Genomic DNA, 17,713 nt, shown 5'->3' with positions numbered 1-17,713 from the left:
TATTTACTGATCCTGTAAATTAAATAATTAATTTAAAATTTTCAGCTAAATTCTTATGATTTCACACTTTTCATCACTACAGTAAAATAAAGCAAATATAGTTGGATAAACAGAAGAAAGACTGTTGTCATGGTTTGGAGTTTTTCTGTAGACCTTAGTTCTGGTTTCCTCTTTTATTTTGTAGTTTTCCTGTTCCTGTTCCTGTTCGTTAGTTCACCTGGTTTCATTTAGCTTATCCATTCCACCTGTGTCTTGCTGTGTTTACTGTGTATATATACCAGTTGGTTTCAGGTTGTCTTTGCCAGTTTGTTGTCATATCCTGTTGTAGTCTCCACCCTTGTCCTTCAGTTTAATTAAAAGAAGAGTCACAGCATTTCTTCTGCTCCCATTCTGCAACTGGGTCCTCGCATCTCTGTCACTGTCTGACACCGGTGTAGAGAGGAAGCCTTCACAATATGTCCTGGCTATTATACTTAAAGAAATGACACCAGATGTCTGCAGTGTTTCGATCCATTTGACAAGTCCAGAAAGAGCACATTTGACTTGTGATCATACTTGAGTTTGCGTCTTCTGGGAAAACGGCCTGAAAGGTCACAGTACCAACAGCACTCACCTCACTGTCGTTTGCAGTTGGTTCAGAGTGAAGCTTGTCAATAAATCAGAGCATGCAGTTTATTAAATCACTGGATTTAGTTGAAGATGCATCATAATTTATTGTGTGGGAATTAGTCAACCTGACACACACTGACTAAAAGATGTGAATTTTTTCTTTTATTATTTCAAATGCCACAGATGCTTTGTAGGGAACTTCATTAAGTAAATCAAATTGAACGTGTTTCATCACCCCCCCCAAAAAAAAAAAATTGTTGGCCCATGTTTATTGGCCCCATGAGATATTCAGAATGAACTATTTGGCACTGAGATGAAAACAAAACAAAAAAAAAAACAAAAAAAAAACGAGCACGTTTTGAAGGTTTAATCACAACTAATGTGGCAAAGGTAACAACTTTTCAAGTTAAATTCCTTGTATTTTTGGAAAAAAATTCTTTCCTTTTTTGAAACAAGTCATTTTCAGTTCAACTTGTGCAGATGTTACTTTAATAAGATTCTCCTTTGTTTGGGAAATTTTTACATTTCATAAACTCAAAATGCTGAATACAAGTTTTCACAGAATAAACTTAAGGGTCTGAATAGTATACACACGACTGAAAAGAAATAGCAAAAACCACAGCTTCCGAATGCACGGCTACAATGAAAGGAATTAGATCACAGATCATTTCTTGTTTGACGTAACAGCAAATTTATTCAGAGTGTGGTTAAAGTGACATAAATGTTCTGTGTGACTTAAAGAATAGAGCTGGACAAATGCAACACTCCCGTTACGAATGGTGTTACATATTTTTTACTTAACCCTATAATTGTCTTACGGCATTTTTCCCTGATTGTTTTTACTAGGGATGCACCGATTCACTTTTTGGGAGTTCTGATCCAATACCGATATCTGAAATTGTAATATCTGCAGATACCGATATTTGCCGATACCAAATCTATTTATGTAAACATTATTATGACTATGGTTATTATCGCTGTCATTACTGTGGAAGATTTCATTAGGTTGTAATAAATTCCCCATTCTTTCTGAAGTTACCTCACCAATAATACAAATATAATAACATTACATATTTAACTATTTTAACTAGTTTTATTTTGATTTGGCACATTTTACCCAAATTATAGACATTAAATTATACGTGTGCGATTTTGAAACAAAGATCTGGCTTTTAGCGTAAAAAGAAATATATATGTCACAATTTAACATTCAAGGCATTTATTTATTTTAAAACATGTCCAAAGCATGTCATCAAACACATCTGCGCTGGCTTGACTAGTGTGGTATCAGGTATTGGTTGTGGTATCAGAACACTTATTAATACAGAGTACGAGTACACACGCATTGTATTGAGCCGATACTGATATCAGCATCGGTGCATCCCTAGTTTTTACTTTCAAAGATCTTGAGTCTTAGGAAAAAATGAACATCTACACACTTTGTTCACATTTATTAGACAAGGGAATATTCTGACCTTTCTTGATTTCTGTTAAGAATTTACAAATCCAAGCCATATTAAAAAGGAATACCTCCAAGACTTAATACATTTCATGAAACATTCATTTGCATAAAGATGTAGATTGTGGCCTAAAGGAATAAGCAGCAGTTCATAATCATTAGACAGCTGCTTCTTACTTAGTAAATGTTCCAGAAGAGAGATTTAACTAACAATGAAAGGTCAAAAACTCTGAAATGCCTTCCAGACTGATGGAACAAACATGAAACAGCTAAGATACAGTAACACAACCGCTGGACAGTCGAACGTCCCACTGGCTAGTGACTTGAGAAGAATATTATGTTAGCTACCAGAACCCTATTATCATACTTAAGAGCTGGAGAGTCCTGCAGAGTAATATTTCAAAGGCTCAGAAACGTGGCCAAAAGAACGAGACCACCACTGAACAATATTCACAATTTGAAGCACTGTTTTTTTTTTCTTTCTTTGGGGGCCCCTTATGATCACTAATGAATGCAGGGCATCAGTACAAGTCAGGTCAGGTCCAGACAGGGTGCAGTTGGGGTTCTGCTATGAATTCCTGCTGCTAATTAAAATGTTCCATAGGTGACCTTTTTGGGTTAAAGATGAACTGAAACTGATCTCTGAAACTTGTTGGTAAATTCTAACAGGCATTGGAGGAAGCCTGCAACATACATAAATTTAATATCATCTGTTTTAGGGGCAGTTTTCACAGATTAGCATACAAACGTCTTAATATGAACCAAAAACAATGCAACCCCATTTCTTACCTCACTGGTTCTCAGCCTTTTCGCATCATACCCCCATCCCACTCCTCAAAATATGACATTACTGGTCACTTTAACTAAGCATATTAAACAAACGAGGTGGTTCTACAGCCAGTCGCTCTTTAATCATATCCATGTTCAAACTGCAAAATCAGCAAATACGTCTGGTCAGATTTTTCTTTTTGATTATCGTCCAGCCCAACTCCACAAGTTGTGGCAAAAAATCAAGGGAAACACAGGAGCAGATTAAATGAACTCAGCAAAGAGAGACAATAAATGGAACCAGTCCATGAACAGACATTTCATTATCCTAAATGGAAGGCAAAGCAGTGAAGATGTTAAGCAAAGCTTCCTTTTGTCCGAACCTGCATGCAAGTCTCTCAGTACACACAACAGATAGCTTAAATCTGAATGAACGCAGCTCAAATGCACGCAACAGAACGCACAACCACAATCAACAATCTTTTTTTCTCAAGCTGACATGAAGCAATAAAATGATTAACAGGACTCTGACAACTGACTTCCTCCAGACTGAAGTTCATTTAACACTGACTTAGAATAAAATTAAGTGATTGTGCTTTTTTAACCAAAGTAGAACAAATAATACAAAGACAGATATACATCACTTGGAAAAACATTAACACTGTTATATAAAATTTGAAGCACTTCTGTGGCAGTAAACAATGTACAAGATGGCTGGTAATGACTGTATATCAGTTACAGTAAAATAACAACAGACAAACAAATATCACGACAACCGCATCAAGCAGTTGCCATGAGCAATATTTTTTGTAGACACTCAAAGCCGCCATCAAATGTGCATTCATTAAAGTTTACTGAGTGACCAGCAGTTCAGTTTTCCTTGGAAGCTGGTCACCAAAAAAACAAAAAAGCTAAACAATAAACAAGTCCACGGACTTAAATATGAGAGAACATTTTTCAATTTTCTTTTTTTTTTTTTTTTTTTTGTTCCAACACCTAATGAGAAAGTCTAAGTAGAAAACAATATTGTACATTGTGCAGTGTTTTTGGAGTCTTTATCCATGTTGTAAAAGTCATAGTCCTTCAGAAGCAGCTGGAAGATATCCCCCTTGTGCTCATGTTGCTTCTTAGCTTTTCAGTAGCTGTGAGAATAAAACAGTGTCAGTTTCTTTGCCAGCACTTCATGCCGCGTATTCAATTGTGTCGCATATATTTTCACACAAGAGAATGTAAGATTGATTTTCATTTACCTCCTCCACCTGTCCAGTCAGGGCCACCTGCTCCCCCTGTTTGGTTCTCGAGTCTCCACATGCATGGAAGTTAGATGAATTAGAGCTTTGAGTTTGACCTGATGGGAAAGAGGGACGATTGTACAGAAGGATGTCCCCAAATTCTAAAGAAAAAAAAAAAAAGAAACACAGTAGAAAAAAGGATAAGTTGGTGTAAAATGACGTCACTTAATGGTAAAATTCCTAAATGGGCTTGATAATCCATCTTATACCTGATTGCTGTCGGTTTTTGTTGTTTCCTTTGCCTCCTGGTGGAATCTTGTGCATCTCCCGGCTCTCCTTCTTTTCAAACGAACCTTCTTTGACCCTGTGAGTGCCGGTGCTGCCTCGCCTACCCCGGGTCGCCCCAGAGCCCATCCGAGGCAGCGTGGCTCCCCTCACTTTGTAGTCACCGTGGGACATCTGGCTGGGGAAATTCAGAGGCATGCAAGAGTCTGGAGACAAAGCACAGATTGGAACGTTAGAGCTATGAGGAGATATTTGGTGACAAATTTCCCTCTTCATTCTGTCTTTTTCTATTTTTTACCATCATTAAAGACATCTTTGGGTTGATAGTCCTGCTGACCAGAATGGTTCTGTTTGTGCCTCCTGGGTTTTTTATGTGTGATTGCAGGACTCATATTGCTGTCCGTTGACATGGGGCTGCTAGCTCGCTGTAGCCGCCGGCCTGAAGACATCAAACGAGTTTAACAGTAACGTTTAAGTCACGCATTGCATGTAAAATACCTAATTTACAGTTAAAACACTGCAACGATTTATGAAATCAGTTTAACTGCAGGAAGGTTTCTGAGTTAAGCCTGCATCCTTTCCGCCTGTAGGCTGCATGCAGCATAAATTTAGCCCTTTCTAACACTTTTAAAGGTGGAGTATGTAAGATTTTCAATATTTTCTAAATGAATTAACTAATAAAATAACTACAATCATAATTAGATAGTTTTTTGAACATGTAGGTTCCAGTCTGTCCATATTTGATGCGTTATTAAATTACAAGTTTAATTAATGACAAATGACAAAAAGCACTTTTTTTTTTTACTGGTAGGCAAACATTTAAGAAGGGTCTTTGTCATTAATTAAACTTGTAATCAAATATGGAGAGACTGGAACCTACATGTTTAAAATCTAATTATAATTGTAGTTATTTTTTTAGTTAATTTATTTTGAAAATATTGAAAATCTTACATACTTTACCTTTAAAGAAATACGATCTTGTGCAAAGACATTTGCTAAAGTAAGCAAGCATGTAAAGACAGTTATGACACACAAGCAAAATTTTCATCCCACCTGACTCCTCTGGGTATCTGAACATGCGCAGGCCTACAATATCCCGTGAAGAGGCAACTGCCTGGTTGAAATCACCATCTGTGAAGAAAGATCCCTCTGAGGTGCTGACAACACTGGACCTGCCTGATGAGATGTTGTCTTCCGATGCCGAGCCCCAGCTGTTAACCACAGACCCCGTGACTGATCTGTCCAGGTCCCCAGTGCTAGAGGTTGGGGTCTGCTCCAGCCCATTGAGTTGCAACTTGTGCGGAGAAATATGGTGCAGCTGGTGTCTGAGTTTCTGGTGCTGGTGGGGTCGGCTGTAGAGATTCTCAACCATCTCCGCGTCTGTTTCCTCCTCAACCTCTTCCTCACTCTCTTCCTGTCCTTCAGTGTCCATGCAGAGAGGGATGGAGCTGTAGGTGTGCGCGAAGTGGTCGGCCCCGTCGTGCACGCCGTTGCTCAGGTCTCCCTGCGATGATGGGGATGACACAGCTCCTCTAGCTGCTGGAGACGGGCCACTTTCTGGTCCCTCTGGATCAAAGCTGATGAGAAATGGAGTGATATAATAATGCATAAGGGAACGAATGTATTCGCAGCTCTTACATATTAGTCCCAGTCCATTAGACATAATGCAAAACCCTTCACTCTTCCATCAAAACATTCCATCATGCTCCTCAAGCTGAAAATTGCTCAGGTTTCCTAAACGCAGTGTTTGCTTTACCTGCTTTAATAGGTAAACTAAGTGCCTGACAACTGAAAAAAAGTTTAAAAAAAAAAAAAATCTATTATTAGTTCAAAGCGTGCGTTGACAATGAGATCTTGCTTTGACAGAAAGTTTGCAGACGTTCACGGCAGACGTTCTCCTTTTAGCAGCATGCGCCTTGAATAATTTCATCACGCGATGCCTTTTTTTTTTTCAGTCATCCTGATATGACGGACAACCACTGGCTAATGAGCATCCCAGTATGCACCAGCTGTAGCTCAACATGGCAAAGGCAGAAGCTTTACAATCTATATTTTATGAAGCGGTGTGTCAGTCAAGAGAAGGTAAAGTAATCAGCTTGTTGCAGAAAGACATCCTTGATCTATTTGGGGCATTTTGAAGTACACTATTTATATATTTCCTTTTGAGCTCCTTCTTTGTGTATGTAGTGGAGCGTGCTGCACATTTTCTTTTTTTTTTTTTTTTTTATACCTCTTTTCTGTGGGCAAACTATACTCATCACAGTCCCATGCATTAGCATGAGGAGGAGACAGGGCTCCCCCCCAGCTTACTGCATTATGCTTTGGGATCTTTGGGGCTCGTATTCCTTTCTTCTGATTTTGACTCCCTGCGAAATGAAAAATGAACATCAAGGTCAGCACAGACTGTTACTGTTGGCCTCATTAATATTAAGCACCACAACAGAGTTGATGGCATCACCTGAGGTGCTACTGCTGCCTCTGTCTGAACTGTGGTACAAGCCTCCTGTGCTGTGATCACGGGTCTGGCCGTACGGGACGCTTTTAGGGTGGATCATTCCCTCACTTCCTTGTAAATCTGGAGACAAAGCGGCATGGAAATTTACAGCATCTTTCTTTGCACATATAAAGCCTGTAAAGCACATCACGTTTATGACGGTACCTTTACTGCTTTGCTCCGTCATGTTGTACTGCATCTGTGCTGCCATCTCCTTAGGTATTGGAGGCAGGCTTGGAAGCTGTTTCCAGCAGGGTATATCCGGAGGCTCTGCTACACAGCCACCAGCACCTGACTTGCTTTTAATGCTAGCTTGAATAAGCTGTGTTGTGGCATATGGAATGGGCTCATATGTGGCTGATGAATCTCCTCCTGGACTTGTGTAGCACAAGTTGGAGCCGTTGAATGTTTTGATCTCACCGAGCTTGTTGGAGAGATTCACATCGCTGTATATGGGCGTCTCTGAAGCAAGCTGTCCCCCTTGTTTGTTTTCTGGATGGTTTCCATAATTGGCTATGCAGTCAGCTGAGTACAAGAAACAAAGAGGCAGTTGAACAAAGCAGCAGGAAAGGGAAGTCACACGTCTCTGACATTGTTACGAGATGTTTTTTTTTTTTTTTATATATATATATTTTTTTATTATTTACACAAGCTGGATCTCAGAGGCTTCCATCCTGGGAAATGAGATGAGCTTAGCCTTATACTAACCTGGTCGGCTGTATGTTGTCATGTTGCTGTCACTGGTGCCATTTCCATTATTGCAGCAGTTGATGCTACAGTCCTTATGATTGGCACATGCATTTGGCCAATTGTCTGGCAGCCACAGCTGGTTCAGTGGTTCACCCATGCTGAGAGGGCCAGGTCTGCAACAAGGAGGACCGCAGTGTTGTCAATCAAAGCCTGCCACCTTCATGACATGCTCACCCATTACCTCAGTAATGGGTGAGCATGTCATAGATGCACAATGGACATTAGGAGCAGGGAGACATCTCCCCCTAGTGTTTCCACAACAGAACAAAAATGCTCCTGTTAGACTTTATATAATACAAAAGGGACAAAAATATCAGTCACCTGGCAGCATTGCACACAGATTCTCCTCTTTGATATGCGACTGCAAAGGCAAACAGAAAAAGATTGGGCTTTGGTGAGCTGACAGGAAAAACAGGAAGTGCTAATGGTGGAAAAAGCCTTGAAAAGGCAGGCGAGGAGCCTGAACCGAAATTTGAAATCAAAGGTCTGTACATATTTCAGAACGTGTTTCCATCTATAGAACATGGAAATCTGTCTGGTTTAGTCACATTTAATTTACCATGACTCAAGTCTATGAATGTGAGGGATTTTGTAACATCATTTACTGAAATATGATTAAAAAAAAACTGGAGTCATATTTTCCTCATCAAAGCAAATGGACCAAACAGAGGCAGTGGAAACATTCTGAGGGTAGAAATTTAGAGCAAAAACAAGCCACTGTCAGTTTCATCTCATATGAGTCATGTTGTTTCACATCTTTTTTTCTTTTTTCTTTGCTTGTTTTGTTGCTGTTTTTCTGAGATAAGATGCCAAAGCTGTTTCAAAGTCTAACTTCTTTATTTCTTTATTTCTTTATTTTAAGTTTAGCTTCTGCATGTTCCCATTTCCAGTAACAGAACTGCACACACCAGATCTAAACATACTTCATAGAGTTATGAGGCATTCAGTAAAAAGTCATTTAAAGTGTATATAAAATGGGTCAAACAGTATCAGATGACCCATGTAATACATACCTGTGGGTGTAAAAGTGAATGATGGGACTGTGAAGAAAAATAAAGAGGAAAAAAAAGGCTTAGAGTGAGTAATTACATTATACTAATAGGTGTATTGATAATTAATCATTTATAATTAGATATACAAGAATTTGTTATGAGATAATTCTGATTTTTTTCTCTCTTTTCTTTTTTAGAATTTATGTCAGCCCTTCTTTTAATACATTGGATGTGCGCGCACACTGAAGTGAGCACATGCCATCTGTGTAACTGCTGCCTCTGCCTTGCATTTAACAGTCCAGGCGAAGGTTAATGAGGGTGACACTGACAGACAGCTGGAAAACAGCAGCGATATTTGTGGCACACAGACATGGTCATGGCAGGTTGACAGGCCCGTGCATCCAAGCACTGTGCTTTTGCTGAGAAGATGACACTCTACAAATAAGTGATTAAAGGTCAGTCTTTGAATGTCTGCATAGCCTGGCATGCAAATTTGTCTCTGAGGTCTTTGTGTCAAAAGGATGATTAGACCAAAGAATCTTTCACCCTTTCATGTGATCTGCTTATCAGCCTCTGAAAAAATATTCTTTAATATCACTGGAATGATGACTGCTGTAGTGAGGTGGCAACATGTCATTGCTTGATCCCCTTCTACAATAACACCACCTTTTAAATGCTCTAAAAGCTAATATCAGAACTTTTTTTTTTTTTTTTTTTTTTTTTTTGAAAACATAGACTGAGCCTATAGGGGTTCAAACATACATCTCATGATGACAGACAACAGGAGCATACCCTTGCGGATGCCGGTGTATGTGCTGCTGAGACCACTCCTTTTCTTGCGATGACGGTAGAGCCACACACTGAAAATCATAAGAATCAACCAGCAGGTGGCGCCAATGCCTGCAATAAATGCTGGCTGCTTTACCACATCTGAGATCTGGGATAATGTATCTCTTTTGTCACTAATATCCATCATCTGGCCAGCAGAGTCTGGTCAGAAAAAAAAAAAGGGGAATTCAAATGAATTCAAAGAATATAAAACATCAAGAATTGAGTGAAAGTGTTGATGGGCAATAAAAGAAGTTAAGGTAAGTATAATCACAACTAACTGAATAGTAGTTGAATAATTAGTCAAAAATCTGCTACCTAGTTGAAAGAAAGTAACGTCACTTTTGACTCCTGGTCCAGCTCCATTACAAGCTGCGACCTCGACACTGTAACGAATTCCTGGTAACAGACTGGAAATGAGAACAGAGAAGGTGGAACCATCCACTGACTGGTTTACATGGTACCGGCTCTCATTGCCCAGACACCAGATCTGTTAAAAGACAGTGAGATGACAGGGAGTTTTGCCTGAGGGTCAGAACAACACAGCTTCACAAAGATAAAGCCTAAATATAAGCTCTTATGTTTTTGTACCTTGTATTCCTGAATGACTCCAGCTTCTTCTGGCTCCAGAGGCGGCTTCCAGGAAACAAGGATAGCAGTTCCATTGGCATCACTTTTTGTAACAGTTACACCCTGAGGGGCTCTCCTAGGGGCTAAGACAGTGATGCATACAGGTAATAAAGCTTGAAAATCAATATCTTGCTTTTGTCAAGATCACAATACAATAATTTAATAACATTAGTCCAGTAACAACCATCATCCAAAATGCAGTAGAAGAAAAATGTACCTTCTTCCAGCGTCTTGACCACCTTTACCTCGCTGTCAGCTCCCTGGAACTCATCGAAGAATGGCCGTACTTTGAACTCATAGATGGATCCTTTCTTTAGCTGACTGATCACCAACCCGTCCTCCTGCGGAGCACGGACTTCCAGTACACTCCACTGCACCTCCGGCTGACCATGCTCCGCCGATGCCCTGTAAAGCACCTTATAACCCTGGATGTATGGGGAATGTTGCTCGACCTACAAAAGAAACATGCTGCATAAGTGTAATAGCATATATTTGTGATCAAGATGATGACCAAGTAAGCATCTTGACTTGAGTGAGACCGGTGTGTGATCCCAGTGACTATATGTCTCTATTTGAGTTAAAACAACATACATCCAAAAGGTTAGAGCCCCATCTTGTGTGCAAGAGAACATCCTGCAAGAAGGCTATGTCAACACTCACTGAGCTCCTTTTTCCTATTAACCCCTCCTCATACAAATGTGAATTCTCATTGCAAGCCACACCATGAGACAGTAATAATTTCCACTTAGTATTGTTTGAGTTTATAATAAACCAGATTATAACTAAGCAAATTCCATTTAAACCAATTTATTTTGCAAAGAGAAGCTGTAAAGATTCTTTAATGAGATCCACTCAGGCAACTGCTGCACAAACATTTTAATGAGAATTCAAATGGAATATTGTCGGTGCTGTAGATTTATTCTTTGCCATTTTGTTTGCAGAGAAAACCGCAGAGATAAAACATGAATGTAAAAACTGTTTTTTACATAAAAGAAATCTCAACTTGTTCCTCATTTCACTGTAAAATGTGCTTGCTAATCATCATAATGCCTCACAAAACCCCACAGCATGTAAATCAGCTCTTTGAAAATCTCTGTATGTCGAAATGTCTTTCAGTACTTTGAGTCTGGATTGTTTTTCTAAGACCTGAACCTTGGCTTTTACAGAATTTACCGAAGTAGATGATGTGTTTATTTGTACTGTTATAGATGATCTTTTCCCATACTTGCTTTAACGTTGACAACCATGGGCGTATGAAGTAGTGCAGCACTGAGCATGTGCAGGACAGTCAATGTAGAGTGTTCTCTTACCATCCACTGAACCCTGACAGCAGAAGACGAAAGGACAGCCGGCGTATGCAGATGGATCACAACATCCCCCAGTTCTCTCTGAATGTGACGGTGGTCCACGCCCTGCATGGTGGATGTGCTGTCTATGTATATCAAAAGAAGGAAAGAAGTCAGATTGCAGCAGGAGTTTTATTTAAAATATAAGCAGTGTGCCAGCACTGCCTGTTAGTTGTGTAGTGAAGCAGATGAAAAGGTTGGAGGATCCTCACTGACCCTGCGTTCTGACAGAGTCAGAGATTGGACTGGGATCACTGAGACCATGAGCATTCATTGCTCTGACCATGAAGAGGTAGATGGCTCCAGGCTTCAGGTCTTTCAGGACAAAGGTCTCCGCCTTCACGTGCTCTGCTACGGTCACCCATCTGTTGCCTAAAGTGTAACTGCAGAAATAGGGAGAAAAGATTGCACATGACTCCAGGGGAACAAAGTCACCTACATACCACTGGATTCCACTGTACATGTGAATATGTCTGACCTGAATGCCTCAATTAGGTAAGATATAGGCAAAGCACCAGCATTGGTGTTGGATTTCCATGACAGTGTGACAGATGTACGGCTGATGTTCGTGACTTCAGGTTTGGATGGAGCACTGGGGATTAGACGAGGGTCTGTGGGATGACCCGATTGAACGACAACTCCAAATTCTGCCATAAAGATGTCAATAAATCGGATTAAAGATAAGTAACCATACGAGATTTGTCAGTACATTGTGTATAATGTTCCAGTGAGTTTCTACCTTCTACTTGCAAATGTCCTGTCCACGAAGCCTCTCCACTGGGAGTAGAAGCAACACAAGTGTAGATACCTGAATCTCCCAGCTGAGAAGAGAAAATGCGGGTGCATACATTAGTAGGTTGGTGTGTCCCGTACCGTTTTCTGACTGACTGCAGTATTACGTGACCTTTTACCTTGGCATAGTGAATCTTCAGTGATCCTGTTTCGGTTACGGACATCCGCGAATCCACGAAAGACACTACCGCACCATCTTTCTTCCAGTGGACTGTGGGAGGTGGAGAGCCAACAGTCTGGCAACCCAAGACGACTGTGCTGTCTACAGGAACGGTCTGATTGATTGGGCCCTGTCTAATGACAGGAGGAGGGTAGTCTGACCCAGCTAACAGAACACAAAACAGCAAAGTGAAGGAGCAACATGGTTAATATTCCACTGTAACATGATTTAATATGGTACATTACATGAAACAGAGAATGTTTGGCTAAGTCTAAAACTTAATTCATACTGGAAGCTTAACAAATTACAGTGTTGCAACTCTGAGAGAAAACAACAGATCTAAGTGTAAAAAGTAAAGATTCTGCTGCCTTGATATAAAAAAACAAATAAATCTTCCAAGCAGAGAACTTGGAAGCACACCACATGCATGAATTGCTACATTGTTGGCAAGTAGACCTTGGCCGCTGGAGGATTTGGCCCCTGGATCTCCATATCCAGAGAGGAATATTCACTGGCTTTCATTTTACTTTCACTAAAATTAAAAATAAAAAGCTTCACCAGCAGTTATTAGGTTCTGCTGAGAAAAAAAGTATTTAAAGAAGCGGAAAAAAAGAGTTGCTGCTGTTTATTTTAGGTGTCTAATATTGCCTAATATTGAAGAAAAAAAATGGTGCATACATTAAAGATTAAAATCCTTATTTTGCCTCTTGAGCAGGTGCTTTTCAAGATGATTGCAAAATTGTAAGCTCGGTCATCACAGTCCCACTCTGAATGTATCAAGTGCATGAATAATAAAAGCACTTCCACTTTAATACCTTTTGCAGTTTTTGTTTCTTTTTTTTTTGCACATTTAGTGGAGATAGAGTGTTACTAACACTACTATTTATAATGAAATGAAAGAAAAGAAAGAAAAATGGGATTTCTGCTGCTTTTGAGCTTGGACATGTAAATAATGCTAGTTCATGCTGTCATCAAATGGTTAAGATACTATGACATTAATGTTCATCCTTTGTATTTCCCTGCATCTCCGTCTCTCTCCTAGTGGAATGGTTAAATCAAATACAAAGTAAATTTGTGAAACTGTCAAAAGTACATTTGAATATCAGTCATTTGGAGCGTATGTTGAAAAAAGGTCAGTCATAGAAAGAGAAAGAAATCAAAGTAAGAGAGATGAAAGTAGAAAAAAAATGAAAATGAAGTGGTGAAAAGGGCAGAAAAAAAGATAAGATGTGAAAGATATTGGGAAGAAAATTGGTAAAGCAGGAGAACAATAGGCTTAGGTGGCTGTGCAGGCAGTGGAGGAAAAAGAAATCAACTTTTCCCCTCCAGCGGAGGGCAACTAATCATTCATTGGGTAGAAGGTACTGCAGGAGCCGGATCCAATCATGACAGCAAAGCCCAACTAATAACAGTTCCACTTAGATAACAGAGCTCCCTCTCTCACACACACATTTTTAAACCCTGTGGATGGGGTGATGGTTTTAGACTGATAAATAAATTTTAAAAAAATTTAAAAAAAACACCACACCCCCCCAAAAAAGGGATGGAGACCTGCTTTGAAAACTGCCAAAGGTAAAGTGAACCAGTTATTACCATACAAATATAACACTTCAAATGGGGATGAGAGGAATGTGGAGTGAAATTTTTGGAGTGGAGGCGTTTGCGAAAGGACGAGTAAGAGCTCAGATCTATGCAGACCACCAAAAAATGACAAAAAAAACCAAAACAAAAAAAACACCTCCATTCTCCTACTCATTGAAATGTTGACTGAGAAATCTGGAAAAAGCTGTCCACTATAACTGAAATAATCCTCTTGTAAATGCATTTATGTTCTGAAAAACCTAAAGCATTCATATCCATTAATGTAATGCATGTACGCCTCATAAAGTTACACAGACACGTGTAGTCGTGATTACACAGGTGTATAATTACTGCTACGGGCCTCCAAGCACAGTTAAATTGCTTTTCTAAAGCAATTAACACAGTTATTTTATCATGTAGAACTTGGATTAGAATCCCCTCAGAGCACTTTTCAGACTACCTAAAAATGACATCATATGTCATTCCTCCGGATTTCATCCACAAATATCTGCACCGAAATAGAACATAGGCCACGCTGCAGCAATGTGATCTAGGTTACAATGGACTGTAAGAGACAACACATCATCTTTCAGTCTGAAGGTTCTATATCTATCCAGACATAACAAAAAAAAGAAAAATCATCTAGTCTTTACCTGTTCTTAAAATAAATTAGACAACCACAGATAAACACATTAATTGTCATGCGGGGTTACTGTTTATGTAACAATTACCGCATGACTTTTAGATCAAATTTTTTGTCTTCTTAAAGTTATTCTGTGGTAGATTTGTTGTAGACTTGGTAATGTTGATTTAGGTCAAGCTTAGTGACTTAGTTTATTAGAAAGGCCTCAGAAATGACTCTAGTTATGCTTTAGAATGAAGAAAAATTTATGATCAACCCAGAGACTGCAAGATGCCCGGTTACTGTGGCAACAAAACAAGTCCAAATTATCACCCCTCCACCCCCATGCTCGACACATGTCTGTATGCGATATTTGACCATACAGACATGAATAGAAAGAAGAAATTTTTTATGACATCCCTCCCAATAAACCCAGACTTGCCAGGTATTATCTAATTATTTTCATGAACTTAAACATTTGGCATGCTAAGTGAGGCGTGTAGAGTCTCACTTAGCATGCTGAATGTTAATGCACAGTCGGAGCTCTTGTTTTTGTTTTTTTTTTGCAGTTTATCTGAGCATTAATTACCCTGATATTGGTGTAAACTTGCTAGAAAATTGGCAGCTGAGTTGAATATTTTCCACTTGTGAAAAATCTTGATGGAGTCTAAATTGTTTGGAAATGGCTAGCATTTAAAAAATCATTGTTACTGTCTCTCCATCTTTGTATTTAGAAATGAATGAATGCTCCAGACTAACAGTCAGATGTCTGCTTTTATAGAAGCGATCACACCGTTAATGATCACTTAGTGTATTCTATTTAATTACCAGCCGAGGGCTTCTTCATATCTCTTCAATATCTATAGGCAGAGAATGGATGTACTTAGTTTTTCACATCACATGTCTGTATTTTTTAAACTAAATAATTGTAACGTGACATGTTCTCAATAAAGATGCTTGTAAAGAATCTTTACACAGAAAGACTTTTAAAAGTTCTTGACAAAAATGTCAAATAAAATCTATTCTCTGACAATAACAAAGGCGACTACCACATTCAGAGAGAGAAATAACAATGGAGTCTGAACTCTCCATCAGCAAAGTGGTCTGCTCAACCAAAAGACAAAGATATAGCCAGACATGTTCAAAACCAATTTCCTTCCTCCAAAGTTCATCCCTTTAACTCACCCTCTGTAACCTCCAGCAGCGCTTTGGTGATAACACTGCCAGCGATGTTGAGAGCCTGGCAGCTGTAAAAGCCGGCATCGGAGCGATGAACATCCGTAATGGTCAAACTGCCCATCTGGGAAACGGACAGACGGCTAAACGATTGTGGTGGCTGGTAAGAAAATAAAAGACTCTGTGGAGGAGACAGAAATTAGATGGTCAGAATTTAACTCATTATCTTTATTAACACTGAGTAATGATTTAGTGTGACGACAGACTGGGGGTCAGTCTCACCTCGCTTCCCTCCCTTTGCCAGAAAATAGCAGGCTGTGGGTTGCCAGTGGCCTCACACTGGAAAGTGACTGTCCTACCCACTGATACCACCTGGTTCCTGGGACGTATGGCAAAAGCAGGGGGTACTGGAAAAGAGGAAAAGTTTTAATTACTTGACAGCTTCACATATCTTATTTTTTTCCAGTTTTAAGACGTCTCAGTGAGCATTTAAGAGAAGACTATATAAGACTAATAAAACTAAATAAATCCCAGGTGCCATTGCAGCAAGAGATGGTCATATTTTACTTTTAAAATAATAATAAGAAACAAAAAAAAGCTCATTGTATTTTATTTACCCATACATAACATGAATTACATACTGTAGCAGTGGATGGATTTAGTGGAGATAGGACAGTGACAGAGGGTCATGATTTCCTTTTGTTGTCTGATGGTAGATGAGGGGTGGATGACAACTTACCAGTTTTGACTACAAGAGAAAGAACACAAAGAAGAGCAGTGTAATGAGAACTCATGTTGAATATGGATAGGAAACAGTAAAAATGCTCTTAACAGGACTGGAACACGCCTCAATGAGCAATGAAACTGGTGTGAAAGAACAGAGGCTGAAGGTCCCCAAGATGGTGTAAAATGATCCCACCCTCCACCATGTTCTACATAAAATGACAAAATTCTTATCGTTTCCATTTGTTCATTGTGTTTTAAATAAAATGCAACTGAGACTCCTTAAGGTCACTTAGTGCTTTTATTCAATTGCTTTGTGTCTCTTTGCATTCATTGTATCTCTCTTACATTTTGTATTTACAAAATCATGCATCTCTGTAGCAAGGTGTGTCTCATAATTTTTCTTCTATTTTTCCTTCTTTTCACTATTTTATTTATATTATATATATATATATATATATATATATATATATATATATATATATATATATATATATATATATATATATATATATATATGTATATGTGTATATATATATATATATATATATATATATATATATATATATATATATATATATATATATGTATATATTTATGTATACGTATATATATATATATATATACATATATATATACATATACATATACATAAATATATATATATATATATATATATATATATATATATATATATATATATATATATATATATATATATATATATAATATATATTTTTTTTTATTTATTTATTTATTTTTGGATAGTCTATACTAGTCGTTTAACACGTGTATGTTATTTGGAATAATCATTTCAGACTGTTTTGTGGTTTTGGTTAGAGTCTAGCGTGTTTTTGTTTGACTGCAGAATCCATTATGGCCTAAAAGAAACTATATGTTCCAGTCCAGGCTTGCATGTTGCATTCAATATCAACTGAAAACTTTAAATTTCTGATTTTCCACTAGAAAAGTCAAACAATATGGTTTTTCACATCAGTGTGTCCAACAAAGTTTGTTAAACTTGACCTCTGCATCTGAAAAGAAAAGAGTTGAGGAATATCTTGACTAATTTTGCTAAAGAGAACAAAAATACTGTGGGGGGGGGGGTATGTAGGGACATTGTCAGGTTAGAGGGGAAAATGGGAATCTATGAAAAATGTCAGGTTCAGTCAATTAAAAGATTAAAGTATCTAGAAACATCCTCATTTTAATTGAGCCAAATATCCTGCTACACAAACATGCATCAAGTGAACAGTTTGTAGTAAA

At 38.5% G+C, this 17,713-nt stretch overlaps 1 protein-coding gene across 1 annotated transcript in view; it reads right to left on the bottom strand.

The window, feature by feature from the left end:
* Positions 1 to 17,713, bottom strand: part of LOC306761315 (roundabout homolog 1-like) — a gene marked incomplete at its 3' end in the record, with an annotated part of 64,580 nt that overhangs the window by 1,343 nt on the left and 45,524 nt on the right. Inside the window, exons 6-25 of the mRNA XM_079247440.1 lie at positions 16,007 to 16,131; positions 15,734 to 15,905; positions 12,305 to 12,510; positions 12,133 to 12,214; positions 11,872 to 12,040; positions 11,606 to 11,776; positions 11,358 to 11,475; positions 10,265 to 10,499; positions 10,009 to 10,130; positions 9,736 to 9,907; positions 9,382 to 9,579; positions 8,611 to 8,637; positions 7,919 to 7,958; positions 7,556 to 7,710; positions 6,812 to 7,372; positions 6,584 to 6,719; positions 5,407 to 5,930; positions 4,652 to 4,792; positions 4,338 to 4,559; positions 4,087 to 4,229 (exon numbers count right to left, since the gene is read on the bottom strand). Of these exons, the coding sequence (XP_079103566.1) occupies positions 4,087 to 4,229; positions 4,338 to 4,559; positions 4,652 to 4,792; positions 5,407 to 5,930; positions 6,584 to 6,719; positions 6,812 to 7,372; positions 7,556 to 7,710; positions 7,919 to 7,958; positions 8,611 to 8,637; positions 9,382 to 9,579; positions 9,736 to 9,907; positions 10,009 to 10,130; positions 10,265 to 10,499; positions 11,358 to 11,475; positions 11,606 to 11,776; positions 11,872 to 12,040; positions 12,133 to 12,214; positions 12,305 to 12,510; positions 15,734 to 15,905; positions 16,007 to 16,131 (3,719 nt within the window). The remainder of the gene's footprint in view (positions 1 to 4,086; positions 4,230 to 4,337; positions 4,560 to 4,651; positions 4,793 to 5,406; positions 5,931 to 6,583; positions 6,720 to 6,811; positions 7,373 to 7,555; positions 7,711 to 7,918; positions 7,959 to 8,610; positions 8,638 to 9,381; positions 9,580 to 9,735; positions 9,908 to 10,008; positions 10,131 to 10,264; positions 10,500 to 11,357; positions 11,476 to 11,605; positions 11,777 to 11,871; positions 12,041 to 12,132; positions 12,215 to 12,304; positions 12,511 to 15,733; positions 15,906 to 16,006; positions 16,132 to 17,713) is intronic.

The sequence above is a fragment of the Telmatherina bonti genome, assembly GCF_933228915.1.
Source record: "Telmatherina bonti genome assembly, chromosome: 10".
Taxonomy (NCBI): domain Eukaryota; kingdom Metazoa; phylum Chordata; class Actinopteri; order Atheriniformes; family Telmatherinidae; genus Telmatherina; species Telmatherina bonti.
The sequence above is the reverse complement of the archived record's forward strand: the minus strand, read 5'-3'. Positions and strand labels throughout refer to the sequence as shown.